A 16,151-nucleotide genomic window follows, 5' to 3' on the forward strand; every position below is an offset into this window, starting at 1 on the left:
TTAACAGCTTCTCGGGGTGCTGTCCCTGGGAATTTGACTTTGCATGCTCTACATGTGGGGCACAGAAGGCATTTGCTAGGAGTGGGGAAGGGGTAGGGTTCCTGAGAGTCACCTACCCAAAGTCACCTACATCTTGGGGACATTTGCTGGGTGTGGGGAAGGGGTAGGGTTCCTAAGAGTCACCTACCCAAAGTCACCTACATCTTGGGGACTCTGTGGCTCAACCCTTGGGCAGGGGACAGGACCCTCTCACCTCTGGGACCTCACCTTCGCCCTTTTCTGTCCAACAGTCATTTAGCCTTTGGTTTTCTGGGCGTGCAGGTGGGTCCCTCTGCATGATAACTGGGTAAACCCTGGCCAGAATTGCAAATAAGTAAGAGAATAATGCTGACAGCCAGTTTTATCCCTTATTTTAAAGGGTATAGTAGGCTTGAAATACACAACATGGATAAAGGCCTGTTTTAATGTGGGTTTTAAGTGTTGGGGTTTCTTTTTCTATCTTTGACTACGACTCAAGACAACTGCATCATAAAACATCCTTCTCTTAGTATGCTTTGTACCACAACAAAGTTTAGAACCACGTATTTTAAATGTAACAACAACAACAAAAAAGAGCAACAGGCAGAAAGGAAGAAACAAAACTATTATTTATAGATGGTATACTTCTCAATCACAAATTTTAAGAACCGAGAAATTACTGAAAATTACATTCACAGAAGTAGCTAGTTTTGCAAATATATAATTAAGAATAACTTTCCTATGCAAGAGCAATAACCAACTAGAAAAATACAATGGGGGGGAAAAAAACTATTTACAAAAACAAAATTTTGTGTAGAATTTACCTGAAGAAAATTAGAAAAAAACATACTCAGAATACTCGAATCAATGGAAGGTAGGTTTCTGGATGGGAACAAAACGTGTAAAGGTCAGTTTCCACCACTAGTGTACAGGATTTGGCCTATTCCAATCCAGATACCAAATTAAAACCTAAGGAAGTCTAAGAGAAGCAAGACTGATGGAGAATCTGGAAATGACACACCACAGGATGGGTCCTGTGAAGGCACCGCTGGCCTTGCCTCTGGCAGACAAGTCAGGAAAGTGTGGGTACCAGGAAGCCACAGAGAACAAATGTCCACTACAATGAAGACACCGGAACCCTATCTCCTGAGGGGTAATGTGAGCGAGCCACTGGAAAGATAATGTCTAAAAGTAAAACACTATGCTTGTGAGGTAGTGACCACCCATTGCCAAAGGTCTGATGGGAACTAACAAATGGCAAGGTTCTTGACTAGCCACGGATCCAAGCCAATGTCTTCCTCCCGCTCTGCAGGTTCCTGGGGTTTCCTTCCTGGCAGGTTTTCCTGACTCAACAGAGGGACAAAATTCAGAAGTTTTTCCAGGAGCGGGGCTGGGTGGCCAGGCCTGAGTGACCCAAACTTCTTCCGGCAAGGCAAAGGCATGAGAGCTGTTTGAGCAATTAACAACTGCACAAAATACAGTAAGAACAGCAGACACTTTTAAATTACACTGTGAAGAGGACTTCTGTAAACATCACTTTTCACCACAAACTGCAAGTTATTGAAATTGATCATTAGTTTTTAGATCACACACAAATGATGGAGTAAGTCTTTGACATTCAGTTGCTGTGTTTTCCTATATTCCAAAGTAAAAATCCCTTTCATCTCTCAAGCTTTCAGGGTATCTTTAGATGGTGCTATGAATGGCTGATAAAAGCTGTTGACTTATTACCAAGTCAGCAGTTTGGTTCTTTTAGGGGAACAGTTTCAGATAAGGATCTTTACATTATTTCTCAGGTGTGAATTCCTATGTGTGTGTGTGGGGGGGGGGAATGGAATATTCTGATACTTTCAGTACACTTATCAGTCTTCACCTTAAAGTAAGCAGCCCCCAGACTTGTATTTCAAAGCCTTTTTTGGGAAAGGGATCTGTGAGCTGTACATTGTTGTGTAAGTTCACAAAAGAAAGCTCTTTAGTCCAAAAAGCCTGGTTGCTAACTGAGGTATAGCCCTTGAGGATGTTTTGTTTTCCCTGTGAATTTTCTAAAAACTTGAGGTTTCAGCAAACTTGAATATTTATCCGATTTTGGCTATAATGAGGTTTTCTTATCTGTAACTTTTCAGACAGCCTGGCAATTCAGAATTATTTATGGAATATTTCAGTTTGAGGTGGTATCATCAGACCTTTCCCTCATGTCACTTCTGTTTTCGAGTCTTACATGCTGAGTGGGTTTTTTCATGCCGGGTACAGTTCGACAGCCGACCAAATCTTCTCCCACACTTTTTACAACCATATGGCCTCTTGGCCTTATGACTCTGCAAGTGAATCACAAACTCTTTGTTTTCTGGGAAGGTTTTCCCACATTCTGGACACTTAAGTATCTTTTCCCTTATATGGATTCCTTCATGGCGACTTCGATGAGAATTCTGACGGAAGTTTTTCCCACACTGAGAACACGAATAAGGCTTCTCTCCTGTATGGATTCTCTCATGCTTATTAAGGTTTGTTTTATGATTAAAGCTTTTCCCACAGTGACTGCAGTCATAGGGCTTTTCTCCAGTGTGAGTCCTCTGGTGGGAAATAAGGTAAGAACTCTCATTAAATTGTTTCCCACACAGTGGACAAGTATACCATCTTCTTGTTCTACGATTTCGGGTAAGTGCGATAACATTAATATCCACGTATTTTGAGAGTTCCTCTAGAGGAGTATCATTTTCAATGGTAACTAAAAGATTTCTCATTTTCCTTTCCTTTGGAATAGATGCATTTAATCTTTCTTCTTTTTGGCCATCTGGAGACTGCTCAGGGACCATGGAACAATCCATTTCATCACAATCTGAAGACTCTTCTCTATGATCTTCATCCTCTACAGGTTCCGTCTGAAGCTCTTCACCCTCAGGATTACTGCCACTGACTGTTGAAACAGAGAGAAAATATAATAATTTTTGAGGGATATGATACCATGCAGGAAAACCCAAGTTAGATTTCTCATGAGACCATAACCTTGCAAATCAGAAATCTGACGGGCAGAAAGTTGCCATCAACACTTCCTCATCCTTATTGAGGATGGGATACATGACTGATAAATCTTCCCTTACCCATAATGAAAGCACATAGTCCTCTCTTTTTTTTTTTTTTAATGAAATGTGTGGAACTAGACTGAAAGATTTCCATGTTTGTTTTCTGAATAGGCACCAATTACTCAACAAGTTCATACTGATCTTATATTATGTGTAAATCACTGAGCTAATAAGGACCAGGGGGTGAAGGACATAAATATTTTTTTTTTAGGACATAAATATTAAAAGGTACTACTTGTAATCTTTAGGAGGCTAGTAAGTAAATGGTAAGATGAGTTACTTCCAGGTTTTCACTATATTATAATAGTATTAGCTAATATTATAACATCCAATATAGTGAAAAACTGCAAACAATTCAAATGACCACAACTAAAGGAGGCAAAGTATTTTCACACAGTGTATTATTTTTTAGGACATGAAAGGATTACTACAGCAAACTTTCCTGGCAATCCAGTGGTTAAGAATCTGTGCTTCCACTGAATTTGATCCCTGGTCAGGGGACTAAAGATCCTGCATGCTGCACAGTGTAGCCAAAGAGAAAAAATGATCTACATTAAAAAAAAGACTACTACAATTGATAAAATGAAAACTATGGTAGGAGTCAATGGTTGTCATTTTTCAGGGGAGAATGGAAACTAGTGACTGAACAGGATCACAAGAGGGATATCTGGGGTATTAGTTGATTTTAGACAAATGTGTTCATTTTGTGGAAATCTGAGCTGTATACTTAGGACTTGTAGTTCCAAAAAAAGCCTGTGTAAAATGACAGATTACAACACTTGCTCTGGCAGCACATATACTAAAATGGGAAAGATACAGAGAAGACTAGCATGGCCCCTGCGCAAGGATGACACGCAAATTTGTGAAGAGTTTCATAAAAAAAAAAAAAACCCACCAGATTACAAAGACTAGGTAACAAAGCAAAAAAAAAAGTATGCTATGAACAGGTGGAATGACAAGGGACTTTGCCTGACTCTGGGCAACTTAGTGAAATTAAAGGATGAAATCAACCACTTTAGATAATGTGACTGATCCTAAAGCCAGAATCTGAATCTCTGCTGGATTTAGCACTTTCACACCAATAGATTTCTTTTTTTAAAAATTATTTCATTTAATGATCCCCTTAGGATAATGAAAATGTTGGGCCAAAGCACAGGACAATTTTTTTTTTTAGCTGCAGCTCTTAAGATGAACTGACATACTGCTTTCCAAAGGAACTGTACAGATTTCAATATAACCATCAACATGTGGCTAGGTATCAATTTTAACTAATCTTGCTGGTAGTAGATATAATTTTCAAATATTTAATAGGTATAAAATGGTTTCTCATTGTAGCTTTATTTTGCACTTTGATTATTACAAACTAATAATTTATCTATTGGCTGACACATTTATAAATTTAAATAAATTTTATAGCACTTCCTTGGTGACCCAGGGATTGAGAATCTACCTGCCAGTGCATGGGACATGGGTTCGATCCCTAGTCCAGGAAGATCTCACATGCCGAGGAGCAACTAAGCCTGTGCACCACAACTACTGAGCCCAAGCACCCTATAGCCCATGCTCTGCAACAAGAGAAGACACTGCATTGGGAAGCCCGAGCACCGCAACCAGAGAAAGCTCGCCTGCAGCAACAAAGACCCAATGGAGCCAAAAATAAATAAAAATACATAAATTGTATATATTATAAATCTTAATCTCTTTATCATTGATATTTTTAAAATTAAATTCTTTTTCTATAATAACCCCACAACTTAAAACCAGAAAATCAGTCTTTTAAAATCCAATAAATTTCTATTGTTTTCTGGCCATTCTTTTATGACTTATTTTTATTTAACTCTGATACTTTTGAAGTTTAGTATCACACTGTTTGTTGTTCATAACGTGTCTAATATTGGTAGAGTTAGTCAGAACATTCCCTTCTTTCACCAATTTGACAGAGTACATTTACAGTATAAGTCTGGAGGGCACTGATATCTTTACCTGATTTTAGTTTTCCCATTTAGACCTGTTTCTCTCCAATATTCAAAAAATCTCTTCTATTTACCATATAAAACATCTCTCTATATTACTCCTATGTTATAGTCATTCTGAAGGAGAGCTCTCATTATTTTGTGTTTAAGAATGCTACTGATATTTATTTATTTGTACTGACCTACTGTAAAACTATTAAATATCATGTTTTAATTGATCCTTTAAAATTTTCTAAATATAAATCATATTTTGATTCCCCCTCTTTTCCAATAGTTATTCTCCCTAATCCCTTTTTCTTATAAACATTAGGTTAAATTAAAGAACTAATTATCTGTTTGAGAACAATTAACTGAAACTCAACTGCATTTTACATTCCTTTATTGTACTAACTTTAAAAATAGAGAAGAATTTTAGTAGCCGATATATTTATATGGCTCTAAATCAAAATACGAAAATTACACTGAAAAGCCTTACTCTAATCCCTGTTTCATTCCAATTCCAAAGAAAGAAAGGCAATGCCAAAGAATGTTCAACCCCACAGTTGCATTCATCTCACATGCTACCAAAGTAATGCTCAAAATTCTCTAAGCTAGGCTTCAACAGTATGTGAACCGAGTATTTCCAGATGTTCAAGCTGGATTTAGAAAAAACAGAGGAACCAGAGATCAAATTGCCAACATCTGGTGGATCGTAGAAAAACCAAAAGAATTCCAGAAAAACATCTACTTCTGTTTCATTGACTACGCTGAAGCCTTTGACTGTGTGGCTCACAACAAACTGTGGAAAATTCCTAAAAGAGATGGGAATACCAGACCACCTGACCTGCCTCCTGAGAAATCTGTATGCACGTCAAGAAGCAACAGTTAGAACCAGACATGGAACAACAGACTGGTTCCAAATTGGGAAAGGAGTATGTCGAGGCTGTATATTGTCACCCTGCTTATTTAACTTATATACAGAGTACATCATGTGAAATGCTGGTCTGGATGAAGCACAAGTTGAAATCAAGATTGCCGGGAGAAATATCAATAACCTCAGATATGCAGATGACACCACCCTTATGGCAGAAAATGAAGAAGAACTAAAGAGCCTCTTGATGAAAGTGAAAGAGGAGAGTGAAAAAGTTGGCTTAAAACTCAACATTCAAAAAATTTAAGATCATGGCATCCGGTCCCATCACTTCATGGCAAATAGATGGGGAAACAATGGAAACAATGAGACTTCATTTTCTTGGGCTCCAAAATCACTGCAGATGGTGACTGTGGCCATGAAATTAAAAGATGCTTGCTCCTTGGAAGAAAAGCTATGACCAACCTAGACAGCTTATTAAAAAGCAGAGAGACGTTACTTTGTCGACAAAGGTCCATCTAGTCAAAGCTATAGTTTTTCCAGTAGTTATGTATGTACCTAGAATTTACTACACTTTATCTGTTTAAATATTTATTTTGTCATAAAAAGTTTAAAAAATTTTATGTATTTACCTTACTGATCTTTTAAGACTTCTGGATTTTTGAGTCTTTATCAGAAAAGTCATCCTATCCCATGGTTATAAAGGAATTCACCCACATGCTCTAATTGTTTTTTAAAAAACATTTAAAATCTTTGACCCACCTGGAGTTCTTGGTGTGCAAAGTAAGATATGACTCACCAAGAGGCTAAGTTTTCATAGGCCCTTTTATCAAAAAGTCCCTCTTTACCTTGCTGACTGGGGATTCCAACTTTATCACAAACTAAATCCCCATGTGTATTTGAAGCTATTTCTGCACTTCTTCAGAGAAGGCAATGGCACCCCACTCCAGTACTCTTGCCTGGAAAATCCCATGGACGGAGGAGCCTGGTGGGCTGCAGTCCATGGGGTCACGAAGAGTTGGACACGACTGAGTGACTTCACTTTCACTTTTCACTTTCATGCACTGGAGAAGGAAATGGCAAACCACTCCAGTGTTCTTGCCTGGAGAATCCCAGGGATGGGGGAGCCTGGTGGGCTGCCGTCTCTGGGGTCGCACAGAGTTGGACACGACTGAAGCGGCTTAGCAGCAGCAGCAGCTGCACTTCTTATTCCATCCCATTGGTCTAGCAACTCACATGCCAAAACTATATATTGTTTTCATGAAAGGTTTTAGAGGGTGCTTAAACACCTGGTAGGCTATAACTCTCCTGCCCCACTGCTCTTCTTTCCAATTTTCCTGGTTACTTGCAGTTATTTTTCCACTTGAATTTGAAATCACACTGTCCAGTTCCAGGGGGGGAAATCCTATTGGTTTTAGTAAAGGTACGACATTGAATTCATAAATTAATTTTGGGAGAACTGACCTTTTCAATATTAAATCTTTCTAACCAAGAACATGATATTTCTTTCCATTCATTCAAATTTACTTTTGTGTCCTTTAGAAGTGTTTTATTTTCCTCATCATTTTTGTACATTTCTTAAGTGTATTTCTAGATGCTTAATCTTTTTTTGTTCCTAATGCATATCTTCTACATCACTGGTCTCCAACCTTTCTGGAACCAGGAACTGGCTTCATGGGAAGATAATTTTTCCATGGACCCTTTGGGTAGGAGGGTGGGTTTCAGGATGATTCAACCACATTATACTTATTGTGCACTTTACATCAGCCCCATCTCAGATCATCAGGCAGATCCTGGAGGTTGGGGACCCCTGTTCTAAATGACTGTATTTCCATAAATGATTTCTGTATAAAAATTTTACATCTCATTGCCTTACTGAATCGGAGAAGGCAATGGCACCCCACTCCAGTACTCTTGCCTGGAAAATCCCATGGATGGAGGTGCCCGGTAGACTGCAGTCCATGGGGTTGCTAGGAGTCGGACACGACTGTGTAACTTTCAAGTAGGCAACCTGAGCGACTTCACTTTCACTTTTCACTTTCATGCATGAATAGAATGGCAAGCCACTCCAGTGTTCTTGCCTGGAGAATCCCAGGGACGGGGGAGCCTGGTGGGCTGCTGTCTCTGGGGTCACAGAGTCGGACATGACTGAAGCGACTTAGCAGCAGCAGCAGCAGCCTTACTGAATACACCTATTATGTGTAATAAGTTTTCAGACATTCTCTAGAATTTTCCAGCTACACATTTATATCATATGTAAATAGATGTAGTTTTATCTTTCTCTTAAATTCTTGTATGTTTAGTTTCTTTCTCATTTAACTGTACTAGCTAACACCTGAAAAGAAAGTGAAAGTGTCAGTTGCTCAGTCGTGTCCGACTCTTTGCAACCTCATAGACTATAGCCTGCTAGGTTCCTCTGTCCATGGGATTCTCCAGGCAAGTATACTAGAGTGGGTAGCCATTCCCTTCTCCAGGGGATCTTCCCAACCCAGGGATTGAACCCAGGACTCTTGCATTGCAGGCAGACTCTTTACCATCTGAGACACCAGGGAGGCCACCCAAAACACAACGTTAAATAGTAGTAGTGATGGTGGGCTTTGCTGTCGTATCCTAATTCTAGTGGGAATGCCTCTCAGTGTTTCCCATTAAAGATGATAATGGTGGGACTTCCCTGGTGGTTTAGTGGTTAAGACTTTGTCCTCCCAATACAGGGGGCCCAGATTCAATCCTTGTCAGGGAACTAGATACTGCATGCAGCAACTAAGAGTTCACATGTTGCAAGTAAGACTTGATGCAGCCAAATAAATCATTATTAAAAAAAAAACAACCCTGCTCTACTACTTACTGCTGTGTGACCTTCAACAAATTTAACTTTTCTCTACTTCAGTTCCATCATTTATAACATAATAATGATTCCTATACCCCACAGTGCTATCATGAGAATTACATGAGATAATAAATGCACGTAAAGTACTTAGAATAGTGTCTAGCCTATACTGGCATACATGTGCTTAACAAATGCTAGATAATACTTCCATCAAAAATGGGATATATTTTCTCTTACACTAGTAGGCTTCACAGCTATTGAACACCAATGACAAAATAAGACTTAAAAAAGAATTATCAAGTGTCCAATGAAAACAGTGATGTAAAATGTATCTGTTGAGAATACCACTGGATGCAGAAAATGGAAACAGTATGCGTGCGTTTTCTGTTTAAATGTTTGATGTTAGCACATCAGCCGAAGGTCTTGATTACCAAGAGAGATGCCCTCCACCCTTGCTGCCCCAAAGATACAGGAAAAATGGCCACTCACAGCTGGAGAAGGCTCTGCCACATATAATAAAACAAAAATATGCATGTGAACATGTACTTAGCTGGTGTGACCAGTGTCTCAAAAAAAAAATTGAGATGAAACAGAATCATGCTTTTCCCATAGCCTTCAATCTAAACTTACAAGGGACTTGATTTCTTACCCAGTAACATCATCTCCCCAATGCTGTCTTCTTCCATCTCTGAGGTGGGCTGCTGAGCAGGATCCAGGCTTACACATTCTTCTTGGGAGTGAAATACATTCAAATCCTCAAAGACCACCAGTTTCTGAAAGAACAACAGGCCCCCTTCTTCTTAGTAACAGAGGTTCCTTGACAGCCTTGCTGTTAAGAAAGACTGAGACACAAAGATTGGGGAAGGGATGGTGAAAGGGATCTACAAGTCTCACGCAGACTGGAAAGCCAGGCTCAGAGAGAAGACAGAGGAAAAAACAGAACACAACTGTCTAAGAAGGCAGTGAAGAATGAGCCCAGTCTCCCTGCTGACTCCCTAGTGTGTTTTTATATGTGGGAGGGCTTCGAGAGCAGAGAGGGCGATGCACCCAAACAGTGAACGGGAAAGCTGAACCCACCTCAGATTCAGATTTCAGACACAGAGATACTGTCTCCTGTTTCTGCTGGATTTCTTCTCTAGGTAGAAGCTTCACTAAGGGGCGAGGTTGCCCTGGGGAAAGAGAAAGCTGCAGTTAAAGGAAAGTCAGTGACTCTAATACAAAGATTCTACCCACATTTTGAAGCCAGATCATTCCTTCGGTAGGTAACTCATAGTTTTTTCTGCCCCTACGAGCCCAGTCAGAGGTCAAGCCTCAAACCACAGGGTCTTGAACCTACATGGCATCTTTTCATTAAAAAAAAAAAAAGTTGATTCCCCTAAGCACCTTTTAAAGTTTCCATTACCACTAAAGGGAAGGTTGGGGTAAAGTCTGAAGATGTCCATAGCAAGCACAAAAGTTTACCAGATTCCACATAAGCTGAAGTCAATTCAATAATTCATCAACATTTCTTTATCGTAAAAACATACTCCCCAGGCTTCCCTGGCAGTTCAGTGTATAAGACTCCACCTTTCTAATGCAGGGGGCACAGATTTTATCCCTTGTTGGGGAACTAAGATCCCACATGCTGCATGTCATGGCAAAACAAAAAGATTCCCCCTCCCGAATGTGTGAGTAAAAGTGACACTACAAAAAAAGTTAGTCCATTCTATGGCTTTACACACACTTAGCAAATCACTCAAACCCAGCTTGAGAAAAACAAACAAACAAACTCCCTCTTCCTGGCATGTTGACTTATTGGAATCAACTCCTTGTTTCAACACCCACCTTCCTAACCTGAATTCCCTATTACTATGGAAGCCTAGCTCAATCTCCAGTACCACCCTCTTTCTTCTAGTGAAACAGTATATGCTTCTTACCTCTATTCTGAAGGTTTGAGCTCACATCCTTGACAATAACCAAGGTCTCCTTGATTTTCTGACTGGGTTGGACGAAGCTTGGCTTGGGCAAGAAGGTGAGGAAGTGCTCCAGAACCAGTTGGTGGATGGTCTTGGGTCCACTAGTAGCATCTCGAAGTAGGTCTTGGCCCAGCTTGGAGTTGGGAGGGACTTTCAGTATAAAGGACCGCTTTGGCTTGGGGGGCATGGGGACCACTTTTGCAGCCATCGTGCCTTGAAATCACACACCACACTTGTTTCTGCAGAGCTTCAAGAGCCACCTCTTACTGGAGAAAACCTGTCAGTCAGCTGTAGATGAGAGAAACCATGGGTCAGGTTGAGCATGCCTCTACTCCAATGTTTCTTGGGCAGTGAGGCCACGTGAAATCTAAATCAGTAAGGAAAGATAAGCTGGGGTAGGGAACTCACAACTGAAAGGAAGACCCCTGAACCTGATACTCTCAGCAAGACCTGAAAGGAATATCCTGCGAATGGAAGCTGATGTCCAAACCTCAACGGAGCAAAGACAACCGGCAGAAGACCAAGGGTCTTCCTCACGATAATGTGAAGGGCAAACTCCATTAGGAAAAATGGTTTCACTCACGCTGGAAAAAAAAAAAAGCGGGGGGGGGGGGGAGCGGGGGAGCAAAAGACAGGAAATCCGAGGTTCAATAACGAGGGCATCTGGTTAGAGGTCAGCTTGGCCACTGAACCTGGCCTCATCGTAGCCCTTGGACCGCATGTCCCTAGGATGTCCTTCAGGGGGCAGTTGGCCCAAGGAGCAACCGCAAGGCTGCATGAGGGGGTCTACATGTGGCCAGCCGACTGTTTTCCGCCCTCAAAGTCTTGTAAGAGAACAGGAGGCATCCCAGTAGGGCCCACCGGGCCAGGCCCACTCTGCAGCCTCTCCCACTGGCCAAGGAGCATCTTCACCGCAAAGCCCAGCTGGCGGCATTGCCTGGGGTGCGCTCCAGCAATGGCCCCTGTTTCGCTCCCTAGAGGCCGCCTCAGTCTAGTTCCCGCCCTCCCGGAGCCCCTCACCTTTTGGGGTTCTGCTGTGCCTGGGCGCACGCTGGGGACAACCCCGGACCCAGACTCAGGGGGAGACTGGGAAACTAGGCGCGAGAGGCCCAGCCCAACCCTCGCCCTTCGGGGTGTCCTCACTGTCAGCCAGCTATTATTTGTGTGAGCTGCGGTTAGTTGGTGAGGACGACCGGGACGCGGTGTCTTCTGGGAGACCGGGTGCCTAGGCGGCCGTGACGTCACGCCCGGTGCCTTGTTTCCGGTGCGGAAGCCTGGTCTCCTCGCTTGGAGCGGGCAGTCTGTGCTTCAGAAGGCGAGGCTCGAGGCCGACCAGCAGGACTTTCAGGACCGCAGGGAGGCCACGTTGGCAGCATCCGCTTTCTCTGCGGCTGTACCTGGGAGACGGAAAACTAAAGGCTAGCTCCAGCCCGCCAAACCTGGTTGGCACCACTCCAAGTACGGAAGCGCTAACTACAGGGGCTGCTGGGAAATGTAGTTCAGCGCCACACAGCCAATGGGAGATCGTCAGGCTCAGCGGTTGGGGCCGAGCAGGATCGGGGCTCGACCGGAAGCGGGCTGTCGGGAGGACCGGAAGGTCTGTGCGAGGCAGCCGCAGTTTCCGCCGCAGCACCTGGGGTCTATCAAAAAACTGAGGTGGCGGTGAGTTGGTAGTGGGTTCTGGCCTCTATCAGGTCTAGGGTTCTGTTACAGCCGTCTCTTTCGGTAGCGGCCGCCCGTTGGTCAGAGCCGGGCGACGCTCCCCTCCCCTGTATGCCAACTCCTACACTGCGGTCTGGACCGGCCATCTTACTTTCTGAGGAATCGTAATTGTCCATTCCGCTTCCGTTCTCCGTTTATCTTTTCTTTCTGCCTTGTTAACATACTCGGTTCATTCGCCAGGGAGGTATTGGTCAAGATTTTGGGCCACACAAGAGCAGAGATTGCCTTAGTTCTCTGTGTAAAGTCATTGTCAGTCAGGATGACTAAAGTGAAAATATAGACGAGTCTCGTTTCTTAACGGAAACTGGGTGATTCAGCCATGGTCTAAAATGTGTTTTGAAGAGACTATTGTCAAAACTGTGTGGCAAAAAAACACAAACAAAAACTGTATAGCAACAAGTTAAAGAATACCTGTCTTTCCAGACATCAAAATTACGAAACAAAAACAAAAACCTTCTTTAATCAAAGCTGTATAGTTTGAACTACGAGTGAATAAATAGAACAATAAATGCTAAAATTGTTCTGAATATATGTCGACTTGTATGAAGGGGTGGCTTTTTGGTACTAGCAAAAGTTGTCTGTTCTTCCTGGAAAAAAGGAAGACTCCTGTCTTTACATACCCCAAAATTGGGATTTAATAGCCAATGAAAGAATATTTACAAGAAGGCTAAGTTTAATGTTGAGACAGAGTAGGAAACTGAGGTGCCTTAAAGTAGAATATAAACTTTTGAGAATGTATTAAAAAAAGAAACTTTAGAAAATAATATTGATAAAGTCAAACAAGCGGTAGACTGGAATGTAATTGTGCAAGGTAAGACAAATAAAGAATAAGGCATTCCCAGCACGCAGAGCGCCTGCCAACTGACCGAAGACTGAGGCAAAGGCCATGGAACCATTCCATAGGGGAGGAAAGCTAAATGATATTGACATTTGAAAAGATGTTTAGTGGGAATTCCCTGGCAGTCCGTTGGTTTGATTCCTGGTCGAGGAACTAGGACATTGGATGCATGACAGTGTAGTGAAAAAAAGAAAGAAAGAAAAGATGCTTAGCCACAGTTTGGCAGTCTTTCAAAATATCAGCATAGAATTATTATAAGTTCAGTTCAGTTGGTCAGTCATTTCCGAGTGTGCAACCCCATGGACTGCAGCGCGGCCAGGCCTCCCTGTCCATCATGCACTCCCAGAGCTTGCTCAAACTCATGTCCATCCAGTCAGTAATGTCATCCAACCATCTTATCCTCTGTTATCCCCTTCTCCTCCTGCTCTCAATCTTTCCCAGCATCACGGTCTCTTTCATGAGTCAGTTTTTTTCATCAGGTGACCAAATTATTGGAGATTCATCTTCAGCATCAGTCCTTCCAATGAATATTCAGGGCTGATTTCCTTTAGGATTGACTGGTTTGATCTCCTTGCAGTCCAAGGGACTCTCAAGAGTCTTCTCCAACACAATAGTTCAAAAGCATCAAGAATTACTATGCTGCTGCTGCTAAGTCGCTTCAGTCGTGTCCGACTCAGTGCGACCCCATAGATGGCAGCCCACCAGGCTCTGCTGTCCCTGAGATTGTCCAGGCAAGAACACGAGTGGGTTGCCATTTCCTTCTCCAATGCATGAAAGTGAAAAGTGAAAGTGAAGTCACTCAGTCGTGTCCTACTCCTAGCAACCCCATGGACTGCAGCCTACCAGGCTCCTCCATCCATGGGATTTTCCAGGCAAGAGTACTGGAGTGGGTTGCCATTGCCTTCTCCGATAGGATCAAATAATTCCATTCCTAGGTATAAACCCAAGAGAAATGAAAACCTATACACAAATAGCATTGTTCATACTGGCTGAAAAGTAGAAACAACCCACTTGTCTGCGGAACAGATTAAGAAGATGTACATCCATATAATGAGTTATTTAACAGTAAAAAAGGAACAAAGCAGTGATACATGCTGCAACATGAATGAACTTTAGACACACCGCTGAGCCAAAGAAACCAGTCACACAAGACCATATATTGTAATTCTTAGGTGAAATGTCCAGAACAGGCAAATCCGTAGAGATAAAAAATAGTTAGTGGTAGCCAGGCCCCTTTCACTGAGGGGAAAGACCAGTGACTGCCAATGGGTGCAAGGCTTGTTTTGGGGGTGATGAAAATGTTGTGGAATTAGTGTTGATCCACACATTGTGGATATACTAAAACCTATTTAGTTGTGTATTTAAAAGGGTGCATTTTATGATATGTGAATTATATCTCAATTTAAAAAAACCATCTGACAGGGAAAATTACATCCTACAAATACAAATATTTAATACTTAAAATATTTATGTAAAAGTACTACAAAAAACTCGTTCAATATCTGGATCCCACATAGCAAGTAGTTAAAGGAACTGTACCATTTTTATAGACTTGATGGAAGCAGTTTTTTACATGTTGAGGTATGGGGAAGTCATTCTTGCTTATAAATGATTTGGCTTGAACTTTATGCTAATTAGAATAGCCTGTTTTATGGGTTGTCTAACGTACATTGTACATATGCTTTAACCATTAAAAAAAAAGAATACAGCTACCAGATTGTTGAAAATGTCCTCTTTGAAGATAGGGATAAATGTTCCCCTCCCACCCCCATAACGCCAATGCTAGTACTCCATTAAAGATGAGGTTCTCTTCCCAGACACCAGGGTCATGCTAACTAGTTGTGTGCATGCTAATCTGCCTCATTTGAAACCTGTCATGTTTGATGTTTTTTGTTCTTTTTTATTAATATTACTTTTTGGCCATGCTGGGCCTTTGTTGCTGTGCGTGGGCTTTTCTGCAGTTGCTGGGAGTGAGGATTACTCTCTTGTTGCAGTGTGTGAGCTTCATTGTGGCTTTTCTTGCTGTGTCTTGAGCTTGAATAGTTGCAGCCCATGGGCTCAGTAGTTACAGCTCTCTGGCTTCAGAGCACAGGCTCTATAGTTGTGGAGCATAGGCTTAGTTGCCCCACAGCATGTGGAATCTTCCTGGCCAGGGATCGAACCCGTGTCCCCTGCGTTGCAAGGCAAATTCTTAACCACTGGACCACCAGGGAAGCCCAATGTTCCTTGTTCTGCCAAGATATGACTGTGATTCAGGCATCCAAAATAGAGCAGGATAGTGATTGTGATTTAATTTCAGACTTGTGCTTGCATCATTGAGAACCTCAATTTTCTGAACTGTATCAGACTCAAGGATAGCACAAACCATTCTCAGAAACGTATCTGCTAGTAGCTGCCAGCTGAAACCTAATGGGCCAAGGTCTCCCCTTGTAACTTTGCAACCATTTTGGACCCCAACCAGTCCTTACTTAATAAGCACTCTTATTCTTTCCAGCTTCAATTATAATTCTTGACAAACAACTTATGTAGTTTTGGGGTTTTGCCTATATGAGCCTCCCCCCATTTTGAAGTTCTATGGAACACAGTTCAAGTACTTCTTAAATCTCTGTCTCCCAGGCTGTCGTCCTCAGTTTGGCTTGAATAAAACTATTACTATTATGGATTGTTTATCAAATATGTGTGTTGACAGAATGAAGCAAAAAAGTAGAAATTCACATGGAAAAATTCATAGCCTCAATTTCAGGTAATGAAATAAAGCAGGTAAAATTTCATTACATTTCTATCATATCAGCAAAAATTTTGTAAATGATCAACACTGCTTCAGGCATGAAACATTTAAAATCTTTCTGAAGGATTGTATGGCTAACCACTGCAAGTATTGTCAATTA

The 16,151-nt window shown here is 41.8% G+C and overlaps 1 protein-coding gene and 1 non-coding gene across 2 annotated transcripts; one reads left to right on the forward strand and one right to left on the reverse strand.

Annotated features, from left to right (window-relative positions):
• Nucleotides 1-622: 622 nt before the first annotated feature.
• ZNF200 (zinc finger protein 200) lies at nucleotides 623-12,119 on the reverse strand. Its single transcript, XM_055561231.1, has 5 exons — nucleotides 11,724-12,119; nucleotides 10,665-10,991; nucleotides 9,826-9,917; nucleotides 9,398-9,521; nucleotides 623-2,932 (listed from the first exon to the last, which is right to left on the reverse strand). Exons 2-5 carry the CDS (start codon nucleotides 10,909-10,911, stop codon nucleotides 2,214-2,216), a joined length of 1,182 nt encoding a protein of 393 aa, XP_055417206.1. The 5' UTR covers nucleotides 10,912-10,991; nucleotides 11,724-12,119; the 3' UTR covers nucleotides 623-2,213.
• On the forward strand, nucleotides 3,878-3,980 carry LOC129638259 (U6 spliceosomal RNA). The gene has a single exon (XR_008707766.1). It is a non-coding gene; the product is annotated as a U6 spliceosomal RNA (small nuclear RNA).
• Nucleotides 12,120-16,151: the final 4,032 nt, after the last annotated feature.

The sequence above is a fragment of the Bubalus kerabau genome, chromosome 23 (assembly GCF_029407905.1).
Source record: "Bubalus kerabau isolate K-KA32 ecotype Philippines breed swamp buffalo chromosome 23, PCC_UOA_SB_1v2, whole genome shotgun sequence".
Lineage (NCBI taxonomy): Eukaryota > Metazoa > Chordata > Mammalia > Artiodactyla > Bovidae > Bubalus > Bubalus kerabau.